Consider the following 17,159-nt stretch of genomic DNA (forward strand, 5'->3'; position numbering starts at 1 on the left):
TTGTGTACCTTTTACAGCAGCTTGATCTATAGAAATCTGCCAGCAAAGCTGTTCAAGAAACAGAGAATAACACCATCACCCGCTCTGGGGACGACCTGTCACTCCGTGGTAGAGCATCTGCAGGTGGTCCCAGGTTCAAGTCCTGGCATTTCCAGGTGAGCTAGAGGGACCAAAGGTCTGACTCAGTATTAGGCAGCTTCCAAGGTTCCTAACCAAGTTATTATAACAGGCCTAGGATGTGCAAGGTCCAACAAAGATCTATCTATGCGTATATGGTTTTTATTATGGCTGATGCTTTTCTTGTGAAACTGCTTGGGTCTGTTTCATGGGAAGTGATTTATTAAACAAACGAACAAATCCAATCTTATCCCCCATGCTACTTAATGCGAAGAACATAAGAGCAGCCTGTCAATGGCCCATCTAGTTCAGGATCCTGTTCTCACACTGGCCAACCAGAAGCCTGTGGGAAACCCCTATGTTATGTACTGAAGTTCGCACCCTGGGCCAGCAGGGGTATACTGTAGATAGTTATGCAAATGAAGGATCGAAAGTGACGTTCAGTGATTGGATAGTTTTAGAAAGTTGTTACAGTAGCGTTGTACTGGTGCTCTATATAAGCAGGCTGACTGAGCCCCTCAGCTCAGTTCTGTTCTGGCCTCTGAATAAACAAGAGCTGTTTGAAGAATCGCTGTGTCATCTGATATGTTCACCCACAACTTAACACCCTAAGCATAGCCCAAGCAGTTTCCAGCAACGGGCCATTGTGTTTATTTATTTCTTATTTATTAAATATCTATACCGCCCTTCATCCAAAGATTACAGGGCAGGTTACAATATAAAAACGCAAAAGTACACACCATAATAACAAACGAAAACAAGGCCCACCCCATGCACAGTTTAAAAGGCCACAGATTGTAATGAATATGTCCAATCCTTTTAAAATCTTCCAAGTTGTTGGGGGTGTTTTCTGTATGCAGATGATGCGCGGCTCTGGGGCTTGTTTGCTGATCCCGGTGAGTGCGTGGGTGTCCTGAATCAGCATCTGTAATCAGCTAAGGATTTGACCGATGATGCTTTGCAGGCATCTTTGAGCTGGTTTCCAAGAGGAATAAAAAAATCCAAAATTGGAGTTTGTGCGGAGATACGAAAGCTCCCTTTCCCATCTTCCAAGACTATGCAGTCTGGGGATGGAACTAAATTCCAGTTTTGGCCTCATTAAGGGAAGGAGCTCAGCCTGGTTTCTTCCCCTGCCTAATTAGGCTGATGCTTGTCAGCTGGCAGGGGGTGTGCATTTCAAATGCAGGTATCAAAGCTCTGCTTCCTCCTGTGTCTCTGCTGAATTCTAAGCAAAGCCTTAGGTGAGAGACACAATCCTTTCTCCTCTCTCTCTCTCTCTCTCTCTCTCTTGGCAGCGACATATATTCCTTTCTGCACAATTGAATCCCCTCTGTTTGTCTCATTAGGACAAGTTGCTGCTGCTGAAAACACAGAGGAGTCGCATGTCACATCCACCATTCCCACCATCTTCCAACCCCATCTACCCAAGTTTGATTCCTCCTCTAGCCCAACACTGCCCATGAAACCCATGACAGCTAAAGGCCTCTGTTCTCCTGACTCTGCTTCTGCCTCCATGCAGGAGACGTGGAATTGAAAGGGAGCTGCTGTCCAATCAGATGCCGCTCACGATTGCCCTGATAGTCTCCCTACCTCTGCTACTCATCCTTCCTCTATGCCTCAGCTCAATGCTACTCTATAGGTGCAGTTAGACAGTAAGCCCTGAAAATCCTTTAGGTGCACCTACTGTGGCTCAAGCATGGATCTGTTGATTTGATTTTAAATAGTGGTGTTCATGGACATACACATAATGTATAGCTCAGCCGGAACACCACGAGTCTCTTAATTTCAGGGTCGTGGGTTCGAGCCCCACATTGGGTTAAAGATTCCTACATTGCAGTGGGTTGGACTAGATTATGTTGGGATGCGTCTGGGGAGATGGGGGCATTTGGCAGGCCCCCAGCTGGCTCCATCCGCCGGCTGGCAGCCGGGCAATCTCCATTCCTCAGAACAGCATCAAACAGCGACACAAGCCTCAGAGACCTTTAGAGACTTGGCACGTTCTAGTCAGCAGAGTGAATAACTTCTCACAACGGAAGTGGCGGACAGAGACATGTGTAAGCATTATTTACAGGTGGAGCTGTGGGTTAAACCACAGAGTCTAGGATTTGCCGATCAGAAGGTCGGCGGTTCGAATCCCTGTGATGGGGTGAGCTCCCGTTGCTCGGTCCCTACTCCTGCCAACCTAGCAGTTCAAAAGCACGTCAAAGTGCAATTAGATAAATAGGTACCGCTCTGGCGGGAAGGTAAATGGCGTTTCGGTGCGCTGCTCTGGTTCGCCAGAAGCGGCTTAGTCATGCTGGCCACATGACCTGGAAGCTGTACGCCGGCTCCCTCGGCTCATAAAGCGAGATGAGCACCGCAACCCCAGAGTCGACCACGACTGGACCTAATGGTCAGGTGTCCCCTTTACCCTTTATTCAGCATAGTTCAGGAACAAAGGAAAAAACATGTCTGTTTCCCTTTGTGTCTAAGCACAACAGCAGTATAGCAAAAGCAATATACAAATGGAAGTTCCCAGCAGACTGTGCTGGAAGTAAACAGGCATGTGGCACACTACAGTCATGCCTGTTCTTTTTAAGGTGGAACGGAACTATATCCTAACAGATTACCCTTGTGGTCCCTTCCAACTCTCCGATTCTATGATTTCTCCCAAATCTGCCATGGTCATAGGTGTTATTTTTTTCCACTGTAGGTGCCCACACCTGAGCACACTGGGGACAGGTGCATGACCTCAGGACAGGGCCAGAGCTGCAGCCTCACTGCCCTTTGAGTGTATGTGGCAACCTTCATACATCCAGTGTGTGTGTGTGTGTGAGGAGGGGTGTCACTGAAATTCAGACATTCTACATTAAAATAATAATAAAAAGTCCTGAATGTCATGGGATTTGCTGCTAAATAATAATAATAATAATAATAATAATAATAATAATAATAATAATTTATTTATATCCCGCCCTCCCCGGCCAGGGCCAGGCTCAGGGCGGCTAACATCAAATATGAATTACAATAAAACATAATAGAAAACAACAAACAAACAAACAGTTAATTAAAATATGGCTTAAAATGTAGCTTATCAATATATCAAATATATTAATATATCAAAATGTTGTTCTGAAGGTTACTTTTTCTTTTTTTCCCTTTGCGCACGAAGACACAGTGGTTTTTAACCAGCTCTATTTAAAAATGGAAGAGTGGCTCCCCCCTCCCCCTCTTCCAGAGCTAGCCATCTGCTTGCTCTATTATGGTTTATAAAACAACAGAAACGGAACTGCAGGGAAAATGTTGATCTAAAAGTTATCAACCCTCACATTCTGAGATACCAAACACAGTGAACGTATGGCCTAACCACATGGTGGATTGTGCTGGAGTAAGGTAAAAAGGTAAAGGTTAAAGGACCCCTGGACAGTTAAGTCAACTCAAAGGCGACTATGGGGTGTGGTGCTCATCTTGCTTCAGGCTGAGGGAGCTGGCATTAGTCCGCAAACATCTTTCCAGGTCATGTGGCGAGCATGACTAAACCACTTCTGGTGCAACAGAACACTGTGATGGAAGTCAGAGCGCACAGAAATGCTGTTTACCTTTCCACTGCAGCGATACCTATTTATCTACTTGTGCTGGTGTGCTTTTGAACTGCTAAGTTGGCAGGAGCTGGGACGGAGCAATGGGAGCTCACCCCGTCGTCGAACCACTGACCTTCCAATTGGCAAGCCCAAGAGGCTCAGTGGTTTAGACCACAGTGCCACCTGCGTCCTTTTGTGCTGGGGTACCCTTCAACCTCTTAGCAGCCTTGCTTGGGAGTGGGAGAAGGGTGTGGAAAATAGTGGGCTATCTATCAGCAAGAACAGCTGGGAGCTAAATTTATACTGACACCATCTTGGCATTGATTCAAATGAATCAAATTAACACCTTTTTCAACAGTGGATGTTAAGCAGCGCGGCTCCATTCTAGTATAGCTTTTGATAAGTCTTGTATAGCGTTTGGTAATTTTGCTACTGGGTTAAAATCATTAGATGCCACTTAGTTTGCTATATCAATGAAATGCAAAGTAAGCTTTGTTCTTCCAGACACCATAGTAACTCACATTTCCCCAGGCCTTATGTGACAATAACTGGGAAAATAATTAGGAGGAATCAGTTTGCAAACATATTCCGCCCCCTGCCTCCCAGTTATTGTCACATAAGAAGTGAGAGGATTGTGTACCCAACCCTAATTTATTTAGTGGATACAATGATGCAGTTAGGTAAACTTACTCTGGACTTAATGATCTTATGGAAGTGGGGCAGCTCTTTAGATGGCGATGCGAGCATGAGTTCACTTACTTCAAGATATAATTGGAGCTATCCTACCCATTCTAGTGGGTAAACTGTATTTTTTATTAGTAGTATTTATGCAATGTCCTCGTTTCCTAAAATAGCATGCACATCTCTGCTGATGTATCAGTTTTGCACATGATCAGAACACCTGCATAGGGCTAAAAAAAGATACTGACAGAAGCACTTTCTTTTATCTCATTATCTCTTCTGATCAAACTCCTCCTGACTGGAATTTGTGTTGTTGAGACACACACCTCCTTGTGCTTTTCAAACAAGAACCTCTTGATCTAATTAGTTGCCTGAAGGAAGCTAGCTAGGGTTATAAACTTAAAAACAATTGAGTGAAGGAGTCCATTCCATGAGTAAGAGGGGTGCCCCAGCTGATGCAGTCTCTCAATCCCAGTGACAAAGCATCAAGGTAACAAGTGAGTTCAGCTGTTGAGGGAGTTCAGCAGCAGGCTGAAGAGGCCAGGTCCTTCCCTCCATGGCCTGGTTAAGAAATAGGAAGTGGAGAGTAGGAATAAATGAACAGCTCTGTCCATGGGTGGGTGAAGAAAGTGGTGTCCCCCAAGGATTGACATTTGGGCCTGTGCTTTTTAACTTGTTCGGAAATAATTCAGAGTTAAGAGGTGATCAGTGAGGTAGCCAATTTGTTGACAATACAAAATTTTTCAAGGTGGTTAAAACTGAAAGGGATTGCAAAGAACTCCAGACTGAGTGAATTGGTAGTAAAATGGCAAATGTAAACAAATGTAAAATAATGCACATTGGAGCAAAACAAAAATCCCACCCTAATTTAATAAATACACTAATGGGACATGAACCAGCCATGACTGACTAGGATAGTTCACTGCTGATGTTGACCCTGTGAGTGGCAGCAGTGGAAAAGGTTAATTTCATGACAGTAGTCATTAGGAAAGGGGCTTATAATAAACTACCAGTACCCATAATGTGTTGTGCAAATTTATTTGCCGGCTGATAGGAATCACAAGTGGGAGACTGCTGTTGCACTGAGCTACTGTTTTTGGACTTCCCATGTGCATCTGGTTGACTACTTTGAGAACACAATGTTGTCTAGATGGGTCGTTGGCCTGATCCAAGCAGGGCTCTTCTCATGTTCTTGGGGTGAGACCAGACTTGGAATACTGTGTATCGTTCTGGTTGCCTCACCTTGAAAAGGATATTGCGGAGCTGGAAAAGTGTAAGAAAGGGGGAACCAAAATGGTCAAGGGGTCACAGCAACTCCCCCGTGGGAAAAGGTCACAACATTAGAATCATAGAGTTGGAAGGGACTCAAAGGCATAGAAGCATAGAGCTGTAGAGTTGGATGAGACCCTGAGGATCATCTAGTCCAAGGCAGGAATATGCGCCTTTCCCATATGGGCATCAAAACTGCAGCCTTGGTGTTATCAGCAGCACCAAGCTTTAAGCAACTGAGCTATCCACATGATGTCATTCATGACGGCAACAATTCTGGATGCCTTTAAAAGAGTATTAGCCAAAGGCACAGAGAATGTGATCCATAGCTACAAACTGCAATGGCTCTGTTCCATTTCCATTGTTGGAGGCAACATGCTGGGCATCACAAACCGAGAGACAAATGGAAGTCCTCCTTCCGGGTTTCCCAGAGGTGGAATGGTCTCCCTTGAGAGGTGGTGGAATCTCCTTCCTTGGACGTTTCTCAGCGGAGGTTGGATAGCCATCTGTCATGGATTGCAGTGGGTTGGGCTACATGACCCTCGGGTCCCTTCAAATTCTATGATTCTATGATCTGGCTCTGAGAACAGGATGAGCCCTTGGTCTGGTCCTCTTGCATCCTTTTAGGAAGCAGCAGACCAAGAACAGCCTTTACCAAAGGTGTCATAGGCTTTGAAAACACTCCAACTCAGAACGCATGGGAGAAACGTGCTAAGAGGAAGGCATGCTTGGCAAATCCAAACGGTGATCAACTCCCGCCCGGAAACCAATGTCCCCACTGTGGAAGTACGCGTGGATCCAGAATTGGTCTCCATAGTCACTTACGGACTCACTGTTAAAACCGTGTTTATGGAAGACAATCTTACTCGGCTACGAGTGACCAACAAAGAAGAAGAAAGAAGGCGGCTGTTCTTAGGTTTGGATCTTATCCCGTTTCTGGGCTTGTCCTCGTCCTGAATCGACAGCCTTAAATCCCCGCTGCAAAAGCATCGCGCAAAGGAGCAGAAGGCGAGGGGGTCGTTCAGAGAGCGGCCGTGGGAAGAGTACCGATCCGTTTGCCTTCTCCTCGCGCGCGTTGTAGGTAGGTGTGGCCCGTCCCCGCGCGCCAGCCCCGGCCCCGCCAGCCCCTCCTCCTCGCAGCCGGCGCTGGCAAGCGGAGGCGTGGCCGGGTCCGGCGAGTCCCTGCGGCGGGAGCACGCGGGGAGCAGCGGAGGGAGCAGCGCCGGCTCCTCTTCCTCGCCTCCGGAGCTGCGTGGCTGCGATCGGCGCAAGGAGGGAGCTGCACCGAGGCGCCGAGGACGAACAGAGCCGCCTCCGGTGCCTCACGGGAACCGGGGCTCCGGGGAGGGGGCGCTCCCGGTAGCCGCCGCTTGCGCGACGAGAAGCGACCCTCGATGTGAGCGGGCTCCGGGGAGAGGCTGCGGCGCGAACGCCCCGGGCTCCGAGGAGGCCGTCGCCCGCCGAGGCCGGCAGCTCCCCGCGCGGCGGTGCCATGCGGCGGCGGCGCCCCCCCGGCTGATGCGCTGTGCCCGGGGCAGGGGCGCCCGGCCGGCCGGCCTCGCCATGAAGCGGCAGAACCTGCGCACGCTGTCGCTGATCGTGTGCGTCTTCTCCTACCTGCTGGTGGGCGCCGCCGTCTTCGATGCGCTCGAGTCGGAGGCCGAGATCGGCCACAAGCACCTCCTGGAGCAGAAGCGCAGCGGCCTGCGGAGGAAGTACCGCTTCACCGCCGAGGACTACCGCGAGTTCGAGCGCCTGGCGCTGCGGGCCGAGCCGCACCGAGCCGGCACGCAGTGGAGGTTCGCCGGCTCCTTCTATTTCGCCATCACGGTCATCACCACCATCGGTGAGTGCGCGGAGGGATCCCCCTTCCCATTTAGGGCGATCCCCAAAGCAACCCATCACTGGGTGTGCCGGGCTCTCTTCTGTCACTCTCCAGGGCAGGGACAGGAGAGCTTGTGGAGGTTCTTGGACTCCAACTCCCATCAACCCCATCCAGTGTGGTCAATGGCCAGGGACGATGGGAGTTGGAGTCCAGTCTAGCAACATCTGGAAGGCCACAGGTTTCCCACTCCTGGACCAGGAGTCGATGTGGGCTTGTTTCTGCCTTGCTCAATTTGACCCCTTTCTCTAACTCCCCAGATCCCCATCGCTGTCCACTGATGTGTGTTAAATGTAGAATGCAGGGGTTCATCTTTGCAATCAGGAAAGACTTAACCTGTATCAACCTAGTCAACATAGCCATTTTTACACCAGAGTTAACCATGCTGGGCTGAAATGTGCAGAAGGGAAGTTGATTCTGAACTTCCATCCCTTCATTGGCTCTGTGTGTGAACCAATGCAGGTTGTATGCATTTTGCCATAGTGTGATCTGCAACTTACATTTCTTAAGCTCCATGCAGTAGGGAGGGGCAGCCTTCATGTGCTCAGGTTGTGCATGTGTAGACTGTGCATAGAGAGCCCTTGAATGCCCAGGAGATCAGGAGTGGCAGCAGTGTGTGCCATCTTGCACCCTCTCCACGCATCTGGCTTAATGCCATTTCCAAACATGTTGAAAGACCTCATGAGTAGAACATTCTCTTTTTAAGAATATAAGATGTTCCTTGCTGGACCAGCTCAAGTTCCATCTAGTCTATCGTTCTTAGCAAGAAGCCAAGTTCCAACAAGCTTTAGATGTTCTGGAAGAAATTGATCAGTGGGTTCTCCAGGAGACTGTGAGCTATCTTCAGTCCACATGGGCTGGGCATCAGCAGGGTCAAATTTCAACCTGGGCTTCAGCCCTAGAAAACATGGAGCAAATACAGTAAAGGGCACCTGCAAGTACGTATCAAGTGCTTTGTCTCCATTACCGTGAAGCCACAGCCAGCTTTCACCTGAAATCGGGGGCAGAGTTTTCTTGGCAAAATACAGTGGTATCTCGGGTTACAGCTGCTTCAGGTTACAAACTCCACTAACCCAGAAATAGTACCCTGGGTTAAGAACTTTGCTTCAGGATGAGAACAGAAATTGTGTGGCGGCAGCAGGAGGCCCCATTAGCTGAAGTGGTGTCTCAGGTGAAGAACAGTTTCAGGTTAAGAACGGACCCCCAGAAAGAATTAAGTTCTTAACCCGAGGTACCACTGTACATGATTTCTCAGCCAAGCTTCAGACCCAGCACTGCCCATTCGGCAGGTATCCAACTCTCTTCAAGCACATCGATACCACTACATAACGATCAAGTGAAATTGAGGACACTTTTGCTTCTTGAGAGATGAGCATAAATTGCCACCACATAAAACCAAGTGTCCACAGGGTTTGGCAGTTCCACAGCCACATTAAAAGCAACCAAGATCCTCTCATGCTCACTTTTGTTGCATTTTCCACTGCGCCACTTATAATTTCTGCACTGACACCTAACTCTCGTAATCTCTGACCGCTGGCCCAATGGGAGTCCAACAACATCTATAGGGGTTCAGGTTCCTCGCCTCTCTGCATTATGTGGTGTCAGTATGTAAGAACTCCAGACAATCCCTGCTGGGTCAGGCCCATGGGCCATGTAGTCCTGTTTGCACAGTGGCCAACTAGATATCTGTGGGAAGCTGCAAAGATGGACATGAGCACACCAGCACTCTTCTTACCTGTGGTTCCTAGCAACTAGTATTCAGAGACACAATGCCTCTGACAGTGCAGGTGGAACATAGCCATTATGGCTAGTAGCCGGTGAAGAGTTAAGGGCATGAAGATGGATAACAAGCACCTATGGGTGCTTGCTGCAGGGAGCAAACAACTCAGCAGGCAGACCTGTCCCTATTCTTTCCCTGGCATTTTTGGGTCACTGACAATCCTGCCTTTCACTGTCTGGGGAGCTAGTGTCATGAATATTCATTTTAATGAGCAACTATGAATTTCTTTATTGCTCCTCAGTGGAGGAAGAACCTTTTAGACATTGCAATAAGAAAGGACAACAATTGTTCAATAGCAGCTCCCCTCTCATCCCATTATAAAAGCAATTGCTCCATTTGCTGCAAATATAAATACTGTCTATGTTGTCTGTATCCAGGATGTTCGTCTTGAACTGCCTGTTCTTTGCAAAGTACAGTTAGCATCAATGATGGCACTTTCCCACAAGGGGCGAGGTAAACCAGAAGGAACAGGAGAGTGTCCTGCTTTGGATCTGCAGACGTCTGGCATAATAAATGGGCATGCCATGCTGTCGTCATTTTGCTGTGGCGTGTGTGTCACTCCCATCAGCTGTGCATGATGCTCTCATCATCAGCATGCAGCCTTTTGTCCTCTTGCTGACTGTCTCTGCTGTAGGAAACTGGCACCCAAGGGTGTCCCTGCCATGAGGCAAGGGAAAGTGGCTCCTGAGCAAATGTTGTTGTCATGGGATAAGAAGATGGGACCTTTTATGGATTGGTAACTGGCTTTAAAAAAGGGAAGGAGAGAGTAGGAATAAATGGACAGGTCCATTAATTGAGGGCTGTAAGAATTGGGGTTCTTCAAGGTTCTCTGTTGGGACCAGGGTTTGTTTGTTATTTAACAATCCTAAGTGGTCTTAAGTTGGGGGTTAACAGTGAAGTGGCCAAGTCTGCAGATGACAGGGTAGTGGTGGGAAAAAACTACAAGCATTCCAAAAGGATCTTTCCGAACTTGGGTGAGTGGGCAACAAAATGGCAGGCGATGGTTAATATAAGTGTAAAGCGATACACACTGGGCCCCAAATTCCAAATGCGCATATCTTTACGATACGATGTCTTTATTGTCATTGTCCCTTGCGGAACAATGAAATTGAAAAACTACATAAAACTACATAAAAACTACATAAAACTACCACAAAACTACATAAAACTACATAAAAACTACATAAAACATTCAAAAACCCCTAAAAAACTCTAAAACCCCATTTTAAAATACACTATACTACAGAGACCCCTTATGCTGCATTTAGAACCAGAATTGCATTAGTGTAGAAACTGTTTTTCAGGCGGCGAGTCCTGGTCTTTATAACCCTATACCTTCTTCCAGAAGGCAGAAGCTGAAAGAGATCATTTCCGGGGTGCGTACTATCATATGCTATCTCTGCCGCTTTCTTATGGCACCTGGCAGCATAGATTTGATCTAAGGTGGGAAGAGTGCACCCAATAATTCTCTCTGCAGTTTTTACAACCCTGGATAGCATTGTTTTTTCCCTGGCCGTGCAGCTCCCAAACCACACGCACAGACCATAAGTTAGTACGCTCTCCACAGTGCAATGGTAGAATGCCATCAACAGGTCCTTTGAGAGATTGTTTTTCCGGAGGATTCTCAGAAAATATAACCTCTGCTGTGCTCTCTTCACCAGGTCTTTGCTGTTCTCTCCCCAGGTTAGGTCGTCTCTCAACTCCATTCCCAGAAATCGAAACACTGAGACCTGTTCCACGCACTTCCCCTCAATAATAAGTGGCTGAATATTCAATTTACATTTCCTAAAGTCCACAATGATCTCTTTTGTTTTCTTTAAGTTAAGCAGTAAGTTGTTTTTCCTGCACCACTCCCCCAACTTCCTTCCTATAGGCCGTCTCCCCCTCTCCAGCCATAATTAAACCAACCACCGTTGTATCATCTGCGAACTTAATGATCTTATTAGTGGGGTATTTGGGGGCACAGTCAGCTGTATAGAGCGTGTATAAAAGCGGGCTCAACACGCACCCCTGCGGCGTCCCCGTATTCGTGATGAGATCCGCAGAGACGTGGGAACCCAACCTGACCCTTTGGGAACGGTTTGATAGAAAGTCTTATATCCACCTGCACAAACATGGTGGAAGTCCCAGGTCTAATAATTTGGGCACCAATCTATGCGAAAGAATAGTATTAAATGCAGAACTAAAGTCTACAAATAACAATCTCGCGTAGTTCCCTTGCTTCTCCAAATGAGTCAGGACAGCATGTAAAGCCATTGCCACAGCATCCTCTGTGGATCTCTTTGCCTTGTACGCAAACTGGTAAGGGTCAAGTCCCACTGGCAGACAAGATAAGATGTGCTTCCTCACCAGTTTTTCGAAACATTTCATTATAATGGGTGTCAGCGCCACAGGGCGAAAATCATTCAGACTGTCTATCTTTGATGTTTTTGGCAGGGGTATAATGGTAGCAGATTTCAGACAGGGTGGAACGGTGGCTTGGGCCAGAGACTGGTTAAAAATCTTCGTAAAGATTGCTGCCAGTAGGTCCGAACAATCTCTTAGCACCCTGCCAGCCACCCCATCTGGGCCCATAGCCTTCCTCGTGTTTACCTCCTTTAATATTCGCCTCACTTCTCCCTCTTCCACCCTGGCAGCATTTCCTGTAGGTAGTGACGCCAATAGCTCTGGCATCCCTGTTGGAGTCACTGTTGGTGTCACCTCAAATCGGGCAAAGAAGGTATTCAACTCTCCCACCAAGGAAGCAGTACTCTCTACCACTGATGAATTCCTTGATTTATAACCAATCAGATGTTGGACTCCCTGCCACATTTGTCTAGTATCATGATTTCTCAGATGGTCCTCAATTTTTTTTAGTGACTGTATATTGGCTTGGGGGGGTCTTCTGATGAGCAGCAAAAGGCAATTAATAAATATTGTAAAGAAATACCGTATTTTTCGCCCTATAGGACGCACTTTTTCCCCTCCAAAAATGAAGGGGAAATGTGTGTGCGTCCTAAGGGGCGAATACAGGCTTTCGCTGAAGCCTAGAGAGCGAGAGGGGTCGGTGCGCACCGACCCCTCTCACTCTGCAGGCTTCGCGGACCTCTCCGCAAGCAGCGGGAGCGCTCCCGCTGCTTGCGGAGAGTTGTTTGCATGCAGAAGCCTGCGCACGCTGAGCTCAGCGCGTCCAGGCTTCGCGGACCTCTCTGCAAGCAGCGGGAGCCAGCGCTGGGCTCCCACGGCTTGCAGAGAGCTGCCTGTTTGGGGGCTGGGGCGGGGGAAGCTTGGGCCTCCCCCGCAGCAGCCCTGCGCCTGGGGGGAAAAATAATTTTTTCCCCCTTTCCCCCCCCCCAAAAAAAACTAGGTGCGCCTTATGGGACGGTGCGTCCTATAGGGCGAAAAATACGGTAACTGAGGTCTGTGTTGGTGGTGAGACTTAACAGATCTTGGGGCCATGGTGGACAGCTCAATGAAAACATTGGCCCAGTGAGCTGGTTTGCACATAATGCTAAGCCAAACTACAGCATCGTTTGAAAGTGTGGTCTCCTGCACCGCTGCGAGCCAAGCCATGCTTTGGCTTTGTCATCTGAACCTGGTTTCATGGCTTGCCTTCTTCCAGACAAACTTCCTGGTGACTACTAGGTCACCATGGCAACAGATGCAGGAGGGATACTATGTGGAGCCAAGTGCACCACCCCTATTATTACACCTATTCCACACCCATCCTCTGAACTCAAAACAACTTGCATGTGGTTTCTAGGTGGGCTTCCATCCAGATAGTCTATAGCAAATGTGGCTGACATGTGGCCCTCCCACTACAACTCCCATCATTCCTGACCATTGACTATGCTGACTGGGGCTGATGGGAGTTGTAACCCAACGATATGGGTAAGGCTGATAGTTAGACACCCTTGGCTTGCAGAGGCCCCTCATTCTTTTAGACTAGGCTACCCCAAATATTTTGCACAACTGTTGTCATCCGCGACCATTGGCTATGCTAGGTGCAGTAGATGGGAATTGTCGTCCAAGAGAACTGGAGCGCACCAGGGTTTAAACCATTTTCTGGACTTAGCCTTTGTCTAGCATCAGATATTTGACAGCTATTTATGGACAGCATTTCCCCTACATAGGTGTATGGTTTGCTAACGTATGTGGGAATTAAGGTCAACATCAAGAGGTGGAGCTCTGTTACCTTCCATCTTCTGAAGTTTGGCAGGTGCTTACATTAGAAAGGTATGAGATGCCTGCATGAGGAACGGCAAGCAGATACACAACATTTGATCCTTGTTTGTGGGATTCTTTCTCCCTCTAAAGAGGCCCACCTGGCCTTGTCCCTGCTTGTCTTTTGATGAGCAGCAAAAATATGGCTCTTTCACATTATTTGAGAGGGAGAGACTCGTTTGTTCTACTACTTTTTGCTGTTTTCTTATTATAGCTTTTAATGAATTGTTAGATGCTACGAGGGCAGAAGGAATCATAATACAGGATCAGAAATATTTTCATATACTGAAATATGCTACAGTGTGTCATAGACTTTCCAGGGATGATTTAAACCTTATTTATTTTTAAAGTCTGTCATCTGTATTTCCACTGAAGAGTGTCCAAGTCAAGTTTATGAGATCTAAAACAATCTGTTGGAAGCTCAATGGAAATTGCATCAAAAATCTTCAGAATAAAAGAAACGGTTGATTACTATTAAACATCTTCCATCCCATAACTCAGCAAAATAGCAACAGCAATAGATGATTGCTCTTTAATGAGTCAGGCTTTTGATCTGTTACTTGGAGGCTGTTTGGTGTGATGGGCTAATCTTGTGGAGTGTAAACAGGCTTAAATGGTAGAGTTTCATTTGCTGGGACTAGAATATGGCTTTTGATGGCTCTTCTGTCCACAACAGTTACAGCAAGTTGTAGTGTAATGGTCCATCCAATTACTTTTACCTCTGTGTATTGCAGAGGTTACCAGCTTCCATTAGGCTTGTACAGCTGAACTACTGCCATGAGGAATTGTAACGCTGTTGGGCTTATTGCAGCCACCTTGGTGTGGTCCTCTCTCCTTGTTTATCTGACTGTTTTGAAAATGGGGCCCAGGAAGAAGCTATTGACAATGGACAAACATTAACATTTCCCCCTTCTGCAGTCTCAGCTTTCCCTATGGCTCACCTTATCTACTGGAGCAGTTGTTTCGTTCAATGGTGATGTACATCAAAGGCAATACTAACTGAAGCACACCAAGTGAAGCTCATACTTGATTAAATTAGAAGCGACTCAAGTGGGTGATATGAAAAACTGCTGAAAATTAGGACATGTGGGGTCATCAGACTGATAATTTGGACATGTGCTTGAGAACCTCTATAATGCAATCAAGGCAAATATTTACTTATTTCATATTTTGGGTCAGCTGATAACCTGAGTTCTCTGGGCAACATACAAATTAAAATGGATTAGAATTGCAGTACCAATGAAAAATGACCTGTAGCAACAATAATGTAAAGGTAAAGGGACCCCTGACCATTAGGTCCAGTCGTGACCGACTCTGGGGTTGTGGCACTCCTTTCGCTTTATTGGCCGAGGGAGCCAGCGTACAGCTTCTGGGTCATGTGGCCAGCATGACTAAGCCGCTTCTGGCGAACCAGAGCAGTGCACGGAAACGCCGTTTACCTTTCCGCCGGAGCGGTACCTATTTATCTACTTGTACTTTGATGTGCTTTCGAACTGCTAGGTTGGCAGGAGCAGGGACTGAGCAATGGGAGCTCACCCTGTCACGGGGATTCAAACCTCCGACCTTCTGATCGGCAAGTCCTAGGCTCTGTGGTTTAACCCACAGTGCCACCCGCGTTCCTTGTAGCAACAATAATGCCCCCCAAAATCAGAGGAGAGATACAGAACTGGATTCCTGAGACCTGGGTTCAGGTCCCCCTATTCATCCAAGAAGCTTTCTGGGTATTTTTGGGCCACTCACTGTCTCTCAGGGTTTTGTGAGATCAAAAACGGGCTTCTGTGTTTCATCCTGAGCTCCTTGGAGGAATGGACTAAATAAAACCATTTTTTTGGGGGGGGGGGAATGATTTTGTGACAAAGGATTGTGTTGACATGGTTCTCCATTCATTAATATGCAATCTAGAGAAATGCTTATGTTTTCTCTTCTTTTGCCACAGGTTACGGACATGCCGCACCTGGAACGGATGCTGGCAAAGTTTTCTGCATGTTCTATGCAATCCTCGGCATTCCCCTCACCCTGGTGATGTTCCAAAGCCTTGGCGAGCGCATGAACATCCTGGTCCGAATGGTGCTGAAGAAAATAAAGAGGTGCCTGGGAATGAGGCAGCCAACTGTCTCCATGAAGAACATGGTGGTGGTGGGCTTCCTCTCCTGCATGGGGACGCTGGGCATCGGAGCAGCTGCCTTCTCCTATTTTGAAGGCTGGACTTTCTTCCATGCCTTTTATTACTGCTTCATAACCTTAACCACCATTGGGTTTGGAGACTTTGTGGCCCTGCAGAAGCACGAAGCTTTGCAGAAGAAGCCCCCTTACGTCGCCTTCAGCTTCATGTACATCCTGGTGGGCTTGACGGTGATCGGGGCTTTCCTCAACTTGGTCGTCTTTCGGTTTCTGATTATGAACTCGGAAGACGAGCGGCGGGACGAAGAGGAAAGGGCATCTCTGAGGAGGGCCAGGAATTATATCAGCCGGGAGGAGAACCGGGGCAGGAACGACCTCCTGCTGCCCATCGAAGACGGGACGAGTCAGATGAACCTCCTGCCGTTGATGCAAGAAGAGGCCGGGAGACAGAGGGGCAAGTCCTCAGGCTCCACCACGAGAGTCCCTTCCTTCTGCAACTGCCTGTGCTACCGGCCGCGGCTAAGCAGGAGCCCAGTTCCTTCCCAACCAGAGGCCTTCAACTGCCACACCAACCTTGTATATTACAATTCCATTTCTTACAAAATCATGGAAGTCTCCCTGGGCGGTAAGGACCACACTGGCTTGTCTTCCCCCAGGAGCACTCTGTCGTCCAATAGTCCCAGCTGCCGGGAGCACTCCCAGCTGAGGAGGAAGTCTATCTGATAAACGTGCATGCTCTTTTTGGACCTTTTTTTTTTATTACTCTGAGCTGTGTTCTGCTCCTGAACTTCTTTTGATGATAAATTATTAACTGAGACTCCGGGTTGTTCTGGTTGCCTTTCTTTCATCTCCTTTATTCTTTTTCCTTTGCAGGCACATCCCAAAATGGCTACCAACATGCGGTGCTGCCAGCTCCACAATGCACTTGCCTGAGCACTGCTTTTATAAAATATGAGTCATGGAAAATAGCTTCTCCCAGCAACAGAGTATGTCACAACAATTGCAGGAGAAGCTAAGCGTTTTAGGGGACTTAAATAATAGAACCCCACAGTGCATCAAAGTTGTCATCTGCAGAAAGCCCTAATTATTGCCTCAGGGGAAAATACATAGATAATGCTCAATTACATCATTGCAGCCAGCATTCTAGGTTTGTCCTGGCTTTACCCCCAACTGTAGGAGTGTACAGATGTACCTCCTACAGCAGAGATTTTCAACCTTTATGGGTCCACGGCTCCCTTGACCAACTACATTCTTTCTGCGGCACCCCTGTGGGGCTCAGGAGCCCAGTTATGTCACCCCTTGCCTGTAGAGCTGGCAGCCCCTCACCCATCCCTTATGGAGGGTTCCCTCAGCCTCCTCTCTTCTCCCCTCTCCTTGTGAATCCTCTGGGCAGCCGCAGCTGCTGCCCCCGGTCTTTGAGCTCCCCCAAAGAGAGGTTCCTCCTCACACTGCCCCACAGGGGCCGGGGAAGCACCCCCTGGCCAGCCCCAGAGGCACCATTCACCTGGGGAGCTTATAGCCAGGGCTGCTGCAACAAACAGCTGTG

At 47.8% G+C, this 17,159-nt stretch overlaps 1 protein-coding gene across 1 annotated transcript; it reads left to right on the plus strand.

Annotated features, from left to right (window-relative positions):
* Positions 1-7,113: 7,113 nt before the first annotated feature.
* KCNK15 (potassium two pore domain channel subfamily K member 15) lies at positions 7,114-16,430 on the plus strand. Its single transcript, XM_079979693.1, has 2 exons — positions 7,114-7,473; positions 15,429-16,430. The coding sequence occupies exons 1-2, from the start codon at positions 7,146-7,148 to the stop codon at positions 16,334-16,336; spliced, it is 1,236 nt and encodes a 411-aa protein (XP_079835819.1). The 5' UTR covers positions 7,114-7,145; the 3' UTR covers positions 16,337-16,430.
* The last annotated feature ends 729 nt before the right edge of the window (positions 16,431-17,159 follow it).

This window comes from Podarcis cretensis, assembly GCF_951804945.1.
Source record: "Podarcis cretensis genome assembly, chromosome: 6".
Taxonomy (NCBI): Eukaryota; Metazoa; Chordata; class Lepidosauria; order Squamata; family Lacertidae; genus Podarcis; species Podarcis cretensis.

Coding starts and splice junctions, on each gene's coding strand:
- KCNK15 (XM_079979693.1), top strand. CDS start 7,146: ATGCGCTGTGCCCGGGGCAGGGGCGCCCGGCCGGCCGGCCTCGCCATG. Junction 7,474..15,428: donor CACGGTCATCACCACCATCG/GTGAGTGCGCGG, acceptor CTTTTGCCACAG/GTTACGGACATGCCGCACCT.